Source organism: Penaeus japonicus, unplaced genomic scaffold (assembly GCF_977035675.1).
Source record: "Penaeus japonicus unplaced genomic scaffold, GWHDUDI00000001_assembly GWHDUDI00000005, whole genome shotgun sequence".
Taxonomy (NCBI): Eukaryota; Metazoa; Arthropoda; class Malacostraca; order Decapoda; family Penaeidae; genus Penaeus; species Penaeus japonicus.
The window spans coordinates 36,730,181-36,742,680 of record NW_028234407.1 but is presented as its reverse complement, the minus strand read 5'-3'; the positions used below and the strand labels follow the sequence as shown (position 1 = coordinate 36,742,680).

The 12,500-nt window shown below is 37.6% G+C and overlaps 1 protein-coding gene across 1 annotated transcript in view; it reads left to right on the top strand.

Annotated features, from left to right (window-relative positions):
* The window catches only part of LOC122242932 (LAMP family protein lmp-1), an 11,045-nt gene extending 203 nt beyond the window's left edge, over positions 1-10,842 (top strand). Inside the window, exons 2-5 of the mRNA XM_043000365.2 lie at positions 6,235-6,677; positions 6,833-7,055; positions 8,640-8,849; positions 8,992-10,842. Of these exons, the coding sequence (XP_042856299.2) occupies positions 6,235-6,677; positions 6,833-7,055; positions 8,640-8,849; positions 8,992-9,131 (1,016 nt within the window). The 3' untranslated portion in view covers positions 9,132-10,842. The remainder of the gene's footprint in view (positions 1-6,234; positions 6,678-6,832; positions 7,056-8,639; positions 8,850-8,991) is intronic.
* Positions 10,843-12,500: the final 1,658 nt, after the last annotated feature.

Genomic DNA, 12,500 nt, shown 5'->3' with positions numbered 1-12,500 from the left:
AAGGAGGAAAGGAAAATGGATATCCACTGCGCGGTGAAAACGGCATGGATTAGAAACAGCTGCTTTCGGCCGTGTCATTGTCACATGATTCCTTTGATGTGTATCTTTGCCGATCCGTCCTGCGAAACGGGACGTCTTCCCTCTTTTCTGCAAAGCTAACCGTGAATCGCACGCACGAAACGGCTAATATGGAAATAAGGGAGGGAGACGTTAGCGGAAGTGCGATCCATGGCTGGCGGCGCGCTGTCATGTGTCCTGTGTCCGTCTCATTGTCATATGATCTGGTAGGGACAGCTACGCCCCCTCGATGTGCCTGCCTCCCTCCCTTCCCGCTTGACCTCAACTCCTGACAAAGATCGTTACAAGAAGTGGAAACGAAGTAAATGTAGATTAAAAGATGCTTTAGACGTTGCGTCACGGCAGGTGAAGGGCTCCTGCCGCCGCTCCTGTCGCCAGGCGCTTTTTTTTCTCTCGCTTTTTTGTTCGGATTATTCTGGCGAAAGCTTCCAATGGTCCCCTTTGTGCCCATGGGTATGGCGCTTTTAATTGATCATTATTATTCCACGTGGGTCCGAGATAGAATTTACGCATATAGGATTAAGGTGCGAGGTATGGTACACGGGGGCATGTGTGGGTACTAGGATGCCCATGCCCTGGACAATGAACGTAGGGATAAATGACCCAAATCTTTTGCGTGACCTAGAATAACCCAATAATCTCAATGGGGCCACTTCATCTAGATCAGGGGATCAGGTTATTGGGATGCAGGTAGCCTTCAGTTTTGTTTTTGTCTATTGAATTCTCAACGTGTAAATGTGAAATGAGTACTGCAGTACTGAAGTGACAGTTTGGTGCTTGTGTTAAAATATGGAAAAAATCTGTCTATATGAGATTTTGCTGAATTGCAAAATCCTCCAAATTTTGTGATGTCATGATATTGGAGAGATTGTGGACAAAGTGCACAAAGCTACAGAAAGTAAAAAGTATTGCAATTTATTGAAGATTTAAGAACTGTACATTGACAGTGTCAGTGCAATTAGTCAAAAAGGAAGGCTCTGAATGTAAATGGTTTTGTGGCTGGATTGTGACACCCAGAGGCAACTCTGAGTGCATGTTTTGTCAAGCAAATATACATATACATTCAGCTTTAATGTAGCCATGTTTTTAATACAAACTTCTACAATCACTGCTGTATTAGGTATTAGAATATGAATGAATGCATAGAAAATACTTGTTTGACAAAGGCTAACAATCTCCTGACATTAATGGTAAGATGGAACCTTTAAACCTCCATGGTAATTTGTCAGAAAAGGGACCAAGTTCTCGTCTTGCCAGTATCTGGTGATATTTGCCGTGTGCTGTAGTGCTGTTGTTAATTGCTTGATGCCGCACCAGTCGAGTAAAATCTGTTTTCACTCTTCAAGTCTTAGGGTATCTGCTTCAAATATAGTGTTTGTTGCCTGTCATTCTCTACAGCTTCCAGTATTTAAGCTTGTACAAGCATATGGCACCAATTAACAATCAAAATCTAACATTGACCTGAGTGGCAACAATAGGATGGTCTTTGCATGTCTTAATATCCTCCAGAAACCATTTGTTATAGAATATTGCAGGCTTGTCTGTTTCTTGTATGCGTGGGAAGAGTTGGCATTAAAGAAACTGAATGAGTTCGTATATCATTGTATATTTGGTGCAAATGCCCTGAATTTGGAATGTAAATGTTTGTAAGGGGAATGCATTTGGCATGAAAATTCTAGGCACTTCTATAACAAATTTTAATTTGAAGTTAGATTTGGATAGAACACAGTCAATTTGATGAATATGAAAGTTCTCTTAAAGATTTGTGATTTTGTAAGCATTTGAAAACAAATGTTAAAGAATAAAAGTTGGGGGAAATAATGCAGGTCATCATCTTTATACAGGTAATTAATGTTGTTAACCCATTCACGACGGGATGTATTTTCGCCTACTCCCTCTTCCACTGGGAAGAAAAGTGTTCAACGCTTCATTCCAGGGTGTTATCCTACAGTGCCGTACCTCTTGAGCATTTTCACCAACCCTATCTATCCTTATGGTTTGCATGATTGGGTCTACAATGTAAATGCATGTAAAGATATTGCTATGTTCATTGGAGTTGCTGTACTCAGAAAATGTTACAGCAATGCTTTTTTAGTGTTATTTTATTGAACTTTGCCTTTAATATTCTCTTCTGTGATAATACCAATGGAAAGTGGAAGCAAACTTTAAGTGGTGTATCAAAAAAGATTCTTCTTTTTTCAAAAACAAAAAGAATTAAATAGATATTCATACATGTACCTAAGAGTTTGTACATGTACCTTGTGATGTGACATGAAGTGATACAAGAAGTAAATGACATATTATATTAGAAATTTTTAATTTATTTTATTTCTTGCCCAATCGCACTTGATTTTACAATAGATTTTCGTCATGAAAGTATAAAATACAATCATATTCAAGAACAATCTAGCATTCTATTGCTGACGGCATGTCACAACTGGCCCTCATGGAAATTGACAAGAAAATGCACTTTTCAGGATGTCACCCAGGTCTGGGGATATTTTCTGACCACAAGATATGACGATTACTGGTGGGAAGTGGAACATGTAACAGATCAGATAATTACTGGCAGAACAGTGCTGCTTGTTGACAGTTTGTCTATGACTTTTGAATTGGAACTAAATAAGGAATCGGTCTGGACCTTATTTTGTCATGATATACGTGATGGGAGTTGTATTTCCCTTCCTGGAGCCAGGAGCATAGAGGCCATACCTATTGCCCGTGTCACCATTGGGCTTAAATTGAAAGTTATGTGCATATCATCCTATTAGTTTTACAGGATTTAAATGGAATAGTTATATTCAAAAAGTTGCTACAGGCTAGTTAGAGTAACTTTCAAAAGATGGAAATTTTGAATTGTCATACAAATGTAAATAAGTTATAAGGCAGCAGTGACCTTAGCGGGATGTTAAATATCTTTGAGATTATTACACTTGAAGAGTTGTTTGGTCTTTGGTTGGGTAGGGAACGGTTATTTTTAATGATGCTGCCATATCTATTATGAACTTCTTAAATATGATTTGTCCTTAACCCATTCACGCCGGGGAGATTCCAGCTTTGAATGGTCATAATGCCGGGGTTATTAAATGCATAGGCCTAACGCCTCGGGATTCTTGGGCGTAATAGGCGTGAGCCTGGGCTGTCCGCTCACTCACCCTGAGCGCCCACCTTGGCCAAATATCTCGTCACCAGCGTCTGATGCAAAAACCACGAAATGCGTCAGCACGTCATCCGGTGCGAAAGGGTTAAGCTTTTAGGTTGGTTTGCTTTACTGTATAGAGGAGTTCCATGATTGTTGCATATATCTACTGGTATATTAAGTCACAGAAGGTAGATTATGAATTAAGTATTCTGTAATCACCTATGACTGTCATTGCATTAGAGTTGAAGAGCTACTTATGAACCTTTTTCTTAACCCATTGCTGGCGGGGCTGTTTTGGCTCTAAATGGTGGAAATGCTGGGATATTTTAAATGAAACACGCAAGCCTAACGTCCCGTGCTATTCGCCCGCACTGGCTGTGGCCAAGCTCTACACACTCGATCATCCAGCGTGATATCCTGTCACCTGTCGTTAGATATCCTGTCACCTGTTGTCAACAGATTAAGGCTCTGATGAAGCATTGCACTGGATGCTATAGTTGCTGCAGAAGTCAGTTTGAATTATCATACCCTTGGAGCATACTTTTTTTGAACACATATGTTTGCCAGCATTGTCATACTTTGCATGCATTTAATCTAGGATATAAAGGTACAGTGTAACCTTTTGATACTTCTCTACAACAAAAATTGTAATAAAGATTGTTTGGACTAACAACTACAAATTATAGAAGGCTTTCTGTAAGCCCTCTATTAGAAATGAAGGAAACCACTGTATGATGGTATCCGTCATTGCTGCATGCATATATGGTAATTTAAATACAAATAGCTTTTGTATGCATTTCATTTAGGGGATAATATATACCCATTTTCAGGGCAATTTTGCTCACGACTTGTTCACTCTGGCAGTTAAGTCATATGCATGCTTTTCAGTTAAGGGTGTTAGACCATTAACAATGCAGGTTGCCTATTGCATGATCATTATGACATAATGGCTTAAGACATGAGCATATGGAAGAGTGTAAATTGGAATATTGACTTAGAAGAAAATGGCTGGAAATGTTTTGAAATTTTACCTCGTTATCTTTTTAGGGAGGCTGCCATCGATAAAGATGTGCGTACATTTTTCAGGAGCCTTAAACTTTAGATCAAATGCATTAGCATGATTCTTCCTCCTGATTTAGAGAATTTGTTACATTTATATTGTGCAATCTTTTACTTTTTCAATTACCTTATTTACGGAGCTTTTACAAGAATCCCCCTCAAACAAGCCGTTCCTTTATGACTGTTGCAATCATGAGGGTTATTAAACCCTGGAAGGTAAAGGTGGCATGTTATCTCTTCTGCTTTTGCACAGGGTACAGGGTCTTGATGCAATATTCTATTAACCCATCACAAAGCTAAACAATTATACAGGTGTAATTGTCTTGAAAACCATTTTAGTAAATAGGATAGAAGAAGTAAAGTGCAAGTTTAAGTAACTCTAGGAATTTAGAGCTAAAATGTCAGTGCTTGATGCAAAACCACTTAGTTATGTTACATCTTAATGTTTACATTGTAGCTTTTGCAATAATTTTAGGACACTAGCAACTTTTTGTCAATGACTGTTCTCATAGGGAGACTGGGTTTCTTATGATTTTTCTAAAATGTGCTCACATTTTCAGTGTTGAACTGATAGATATAATTTGCTGTAGGGGTCTTAAAAACAACTGCCTTCAAAGCTGTGGTTCTTCAAGGATTTTCACAAAATAATCCAAACAATCTTATCAGAGCTCAATTAAGACATAAAGGCACTATAAATTTCTCCAATTCTTTTGAGTTTCTAGAAAAGGAAATACACAGGCTGCCACACTTGCTAGGGAGGTTTTTGTTTTCATCATTTTATTATGCTTATAGAACGACAGGCCTAATACATTCATTAGTACATTATTATATACATAGTACTCGTGTCACGCATGACGTGTCGGTATGTGGAGTGAGGCTGTACATGAAGGTAAAATAAATAATAAATAAACTGAAAATACAAAGATGAGCGTTTCCAAAGTCAAACTTTAGCACCCATCGAAATGAGGGTGTTGGTCCAAAACATTGTCCAAATTACTGTCAGCTAGCAGGAATTGGCATATACGTATTAAATCCTGACTCCGGGGCAGCAAGTCTCTCACCGAGGGGCACTCGAGGCAGTAGTGGTGGAGGCTGTTAGCGTTGGGATGGTCACACAGCTTGCAGGTTGAGTAGTGGAGTACATCTCCCGCCTTGGAGACCTGCCACAGTGGCCTGTACCCCAGTCGAAGCCGGGCACACAATTACTAGGGAGGTATAGCAAAAAAAAAAAAAGTATCAAGTCCGCCGACAGTCTAGTTACTTAATTAGAAATGTATCAATTCATGGAAAAGACCATATAACAAATTTAAAAGCAAGGTACCATTTTCTTGACATGACAGCATCCTTGCCAGAGCTTACAATTCCATGAAAAATGTACTCCATTTAGGCACTGCAATTGCCTTCCATTTAATTTCTGTCCCTCCTTTCACACTTGATTGAGGTACTTTGGAAAGGACTGACCTTTGTTTTACTATTTAGCAAGCTTGTTTGCTGTCACCTTTTTTTTTTTTTTTTTTTTTTTTTTTTTTTCATTGCCTATTTAACCCATTCACGACGGGGGCATTCCAGCCTTGCATGTCACAATGCCGGAGCTTTCGAACGCTTAGGCCTAAATCAGTTAAATAACAGACGCCATATCGCGTCCCCAGCGAACAGGCCTAATATGCGCGGTACAATGTTGTACCACCCGTCACGAGAGGGTTAATGATGGACTTGGCCAGTGGATGTGGGAACAAAGTTTTTAACTAAAGCATATCTCGAAAGTGTTAATGATATCTAGAGATTCAACACAGTACTATTGATGTTTTTATTTTTATTTAGTTGGTAAGGTTTTAGGACTATATAGGAATTAGAAGAAAAAAATTAGGTCAATTTAGTTTCAAGGGAGCAGTGGATTTTTGTTTTAAGAACTGTATAACATGTTAAGAGTGAAATTTAATAGTGTCCACTTTCAGGCACCCTAGCTGCTAGCCAAGATATCAGCATCCCTGATGTTGAGAATGGATTGGTTGAAGATAACAAAAATGACACGACACCTGCACCTGCCACCACCACAACAGCAAAGGCAACGACGACAACTGAAACGACTACGACTACCACCACCACCATACCTACCACCACAACCACTACACCGGAACCTACCACCACAACCACTACACCGGAACCTACCACCACAACCACCACGCCAGAACCTACCACCACAACCACCACGCCAGAACCTACCACCACCACTCCTGAACCCACAACTACAACCCCAGAACCCACAACAACACCAGAGCCTGTGACCACCTCAATGCCTGATACCAACTTCAACTATAACGTTACTGAGAACAATGTCACCTGTGTTATGGTACAGGGAACTATTTCCTTTACAGTCAACTACACTACAAAGACCAATGTAAGTTTCAAGCTGTGCATCCCATCCCGTTTTGTAAATAAGTGAAATTTTTATGTACACTTAAAAAAAAGCCAAAATACAAATAGTATCTTGAAGTAGTCCTTTTTAAACGAATTCTCATGCCAAATACTAGAAACATTTTTTGATTTTTTCAGAAAACTGAAGTGGTCACCGTGACCGTCCCAGAGCATGGAGGTGCTGTGACAGGTTCATGCAATACAACAGATGGTGAACAGTTCATCGAAATCACCTGGGGTGCTGTGAATGCAACCTCCTCAACCAAAATGACATTTAACAGGACAAAGGACTCATGGTCATTGATTGATTTTACTGCTTCCCTTTTCATGGACAAGAACTTTGTAAATGCATCTATCTATGGTAAGTGTTCGGGAACTTTTAATCTATGACAAAGTATGTCATTGCCTTTGTTTACCAAATAGTTTAAATATATATATATATATATATATTTCTAGTTAGTCTGAAGTAACCTCTTATGATATGCACTTCAGATTAACATGCAAAGGTTTTTAAAATCTAATTGTATATGTAAATTAATGGACCTGTAACCGTTTTACTCTAAAGAATTATCTTGAGCAGGCTTTGTTAGAAAATGAATGGATTGCCTAAGAACATCTACTAGAGTTTGAGATAATCCAAGGGTTTTTCCTTACTGAAAACCCATAGAATTGTTAATCTGTTGTGCTGTCATAAAAATTTACTGAGTTATAATTACTAGCTTAACTGGCAAATATTATGTCAGGTTGTATTCCAAGGCAGTAAACAAGAATACGCTCTTTTTCATCAGAAATGCAATTCAAGCACAATTAATCTTGAGCACCATATCCCCTGTTTGCAAGAATTCCCTGACACATTTGTTCTGGTAAATTCATAAAGGGTTTAGCATTGAGCCCCTAGTGCATACCAGTTTAGACATGCTCAAATGAAGACATTGGTAACTTAAACTAATATTCCATAGTAAGTCTCATGATGTAAATTTTGATCTAATTTTTTTGTCCAGTTTGGATTCGAGTGGATAGTTGATCAATAATTTTTTGTCTGATTACAAGACCACTTGTCATTTTCAGAGACGTCAGTTGTGTATGCAGTAGATGATTCAATTTATAGTAAATTATTGAGTTGGAATTAAGTCACTGCTTGTACAAAGTTTAGGACAAGTTCATATAATTTTTTTTTTCCATAGCATTTTCTTTTGCCAATGAAATGTGCGTTTGTCACCTAAAGTGAACAGCAGAAGAGGCACTTTTTAGGGGTGCAATATTTTGCATAAATTTTCTGGAAAAATCTGAACATTAGGCCTCTACTGCCTATTTTATAAATTTGGAGTCACTTTCTTTAAGCGTCTTTAACAAATTTTAGGTAATTTAAGCCTTTTTTGAGAGTGGCAAAAAGGGAACCAAGTGCACTATTTTTGTCTTCAGAAACAAAGAGCAGAAGTTACAGCGCAACTCTCATGTGCTGTAAGTCCACCTTGACAAACTTTGTCTACCACAAAGCAGCAACCACCCCTTGTCAGCCTTTGGCCCAACTCACTAGTCATGCAGTGACAGCTGTTAGTAACAGGTTAATGACCTGGAAAAATTATTAAAATGCTAGGTTTTATGTTATTTTAGTTTTCTGTGGCCTAAACAAGTTTTCCAATGTATGCATATATAACATACCTACATTGTAATATGCATAATGCAAATGATGCTTAATAACTGCATGGAATGGAGGTAATTATAGGGAATATCTTGCTCCAGGACATAATGAGTTTTTTTTGCTAATTTCATATTTGTTCATTATGCCAGCAAATCTAGAATTGCAAAGTAAAGTAATCGTGCCCTTGATAATGTTGAATATCCTTTTCAGCTGCAAATAGAATATTTTCAACAAAAGAATGAAGGAGTCATACTATAGTGGTATTTGTAAGAGCAGAAACCTTAACTCTAGTTGCTTCTACAGGTGAAAAGTTGGATCTGGTGATGAACTACGATTTCAGTCCCCTGGAAATTGGCGTCAACCGTAGCTTCAACTGCCATTCACATTTGTCTGCTTTCAACGTGACTGGAACTCTGAAGGATCAGGATTATGATCTTCCACTGATGTCTGAATTGACTAACATCCAGATTCAGGCATACAATGAAATTGTTGGAGAAAAGGACTTCGTTGACTGTAAGTGACAAAGGATATTGAGGGGAAGATACTGAAATGATTATTTTGAGAAACTAATGTCAGTATTATTCTTTAAGTGATATTTGTTGATTTTGATAATTTCTATTAGAGTATTACAACAATTTTTTTTCTTTGATTCTAGCTGTCCACTGCACTGCTGACAACACCTCCGATGTTGTGCCGATCGCCGTTGGGTGTGCCCTGGCTGGCCTTGTGGTTATAGTCTTGATTGCTTACCTGGTAGGACGCCGCCGACGGTCTGCTGCGTATCAGTCAGTTTAGGATATTTTGTTAAATGTAGGTTAATTTGATTACTTATTGATACATATTGTACAGCTATTAAAAATGTGACAAGCTATGAATTGTCAGAAAATTGAACTATATAATTTGGAGTAAGTAATTTGTTACTGTGATAGTTAAGATGTAAATTTTCTCCTACCATTGTTTCTTTAAACTTGCATAGCTGTAGCTCAGCTAAAGTTATTCCTTATCGAACTTGATCAAATATAAGATAGAATGGTCCGTCATGCTACTGTGAAACCTTGGCATTGGTCAGTTTGCAGTTAGTAATGTGTATAATTTACTTTTTAAATTGGGTCTGTGTAAATGGTCAAATATTGTCAATTGCAACTTTGATATTAAACCTGGAAATAGTCAAGTGAAGGTTGTGGTAGCAGATTCAGGGAAATTGGTCTGCAAGAGGGAAGGGTGGGAGTGGGAAGGAAAAAATCACGAACTTATAGCCTTGGGATAAATCAACACAATAATTGCCCTTACAGTATCTTTTTTTTTTTTTGGGGGGGGGGTAATATATATATATATAAAGGTGACTATAAATATTACACAGCCTATTTTTTCTTTTTTCTTTTTTTTCTTTTTGAATTTTGATTTGATTGACCTTAATGTACATAATTGAGAGCGCTATATTTCCTACAAAATTCTTGCAGGCATATTTTGGGATGTTCTTTGTAAGGTGTAAATGTTGTGTGGTTGATGCAAGTAATATTTTTGTATTTGGCATTCCAGGTGAAGATGCTACCCTTAATGCCTTTAGTTGTTCAGCTTGGATCTGATTTGACGATTGACACTAATAGCCATTTCTAGAAACTTGTGAGTTGGGGAATAATTTGATACAGGTTTGTTTTGGGGTGTGGCTTATTGTGGCTGGATGGTCCAAAAATAGTAAATTAACTTCAGAATGATTTGCGGGATTTCAGTTTAAAGGGTGGCTCTTTGGTGCTTTTCTATTTTGATAATTGTTCAGCATCTGATAGCTTTACTTTTTTCTATATTATCCAGCTGTTTAAGGTTACCCAGGAAAATATTTATGCTGAAATGGCTGTTGATGTATCTGTTATATTTCTGAATGCTAGGTGTTTTAGGGTGGCTTAATTTTTTTTTTTTTTTTATATATACATAATTTTTTTGAATGTTTTGATCAAAGAAGTGTCTGTATCCTGTCCATTTAGTGATTGCCTTTGCATGCATGCCCAAGGGAGTGTATGTAATTTTTTTTTTTTTTTTTTTTTTCTCCATCCCAAAGGAATTATATGGCAAATTATTGATTTATGATGCAATGTGGCAGTTGCTTCACAAATGCTGCTTGCATGCAGCATTAAAAAAATTGAGTGGTGTCGAGCAGGATTGTTGAATGGTAGTCACTACATTCCAGTGATCAAGAGTTAAAGTAAGCTCTAATGAAAAATCTACATGGGCAAGAGGAGTATTTCAGTAGTTTTTGATGTGGAATAATTTAACTGGAAAGAACCCTATGGATTGTTGGCAACACTGGTTTTGAAGATGATGCAATTTGCTAAATTGTATACCAAAATTATTTTGGTCTTGGGTTTGTGAAAAGTTCTCAAATAAACCTTAAGAGTTTTTTCTTTATTTAACAAATGCCCAAGACTTGTATTAAAACTTGTTAAGGAGAAGGAGAACTATTTTACCATGTAAACTGTTTGTAAATTTTTCATTAAAGTTAAATTACAAATTGTTTTTAATTTGTCAATATGCATTCCTTGAAGCAAACCTCAGTCTACCCAATTTTGCAACTTTACTTTATTGCAACTACAAATAGATAGAGAAATAGATGATGTCCTGACTTTAGTTGTATGAAGTATCTATTTCCAGATAGAATGTCTCCCAAGTTAAAAATCTGCCTTTCAAAGCAAGTTGGGTGTGCATTTGTCTTACACTTATGACTAAATGCAGTAGATATGAGCTTGCATTTCAAAACTGATTTCATGCAGTGGTATGGATCTTCTGCGAGAAAACGGTGTTTGTTGACAAACATTGTATGAAACCATATATTGATATTTAGTTATGGGGATAACCATAGCACAAGATTATTTATAAGTACTTTGCACTTTCTAGGATACAGAGCTTACATGCATGATATATATATATACTTTTTAATTGATTGCATGGAATTAAGAAGTCTGCAGCATGAGAAGTTTGTTTCCAAAGTATTTGGGGTATTGCTAGCTGCATTTGCATACCTATATTAGGGACCATAGTATTGAGCAATTTGAACTAGAATGAATATAGGCAATAGCTACCAACTATAAATAGTGCATGTAATTCTGGGGAAGCCACATTGCTTCCTTGCAGGAGTCGTGCCAACAATGCACATTACCCCATAAACATTATGCACATAATTACAATACACTTGAATGGTTACAGTATCCTACAATTCTTGTTATTTTCCTGTTTTTTCCAGTTCTTGTAGGAATTTTCTGAAATTTTGCTTTTTGTACAAGACTACTTCCAGTCTAAAGCAGACTTTAATGTAAACGGAGTAGGATCACTTTTGGACTTTTGTTAAACACACTCGTTTTTTCAAAATCTCTTTAGTCCTCTAATTAAACTAGTTTCCTGTATTCATTATCACTATCTTTTATGATAAGTTATATATAGACTGCATAGAGGAATTAGCTAACACACTCGAGAGTGAAATAATTGCTGTCAATGGCTCTCCAAGGCCCTGTATGGATGGTTGTGACCACTGTGTCAACAAGTAAGTGTGGACAAGGTAGAGGTTGGGAGTAATTTAATGTCCCTTGCTGATTAAACTGTTATTGGTAAACTAAGAAAGCTTTTTCTTCATCAGTTGTCATTCTTAACCCATTGGAGCTGGTTGACCTGACACATTTTGTGGTTTTCGCATCAGACGCCCAGGATGTGATATGAGGGCAAGCCTGGCACTTTGGTTGAGCATCCGAGAATCTTGAGGCGTTATGCTTATGCGTTTGAAAACCCCGGTATTGTGACCGTGCAAAGCCGGAATGGCCCCGGCGTGAATGGGTTAAGGAACACTTGAACCAACTGGTCTAAGTAAGAAAACTTAAAACCCCGTCCACATGACTGACAAGTAGGTTGGCTGTTGATGGACAACAAATTGCCTGAGCTGTAGCCAGTTCACCAGACAGTGACTGTTGTGAAATGCAGCTGTCATACATTTGGAGTTGCATTAGGACACTATGGGGTGTGGTAGTTTTGTCAGGCTTTAGTGTTGACACAAATATTATTTGATCAGGTCTCTTCTGCTGCCCACCTAAGGACTAGAGATCATCCTTGTGTACTTGAGTTATCATACCTAGCACTCTCACCCCTGTCTAGCTTTGATAGTGTTCACAAACAGCGAGTAGT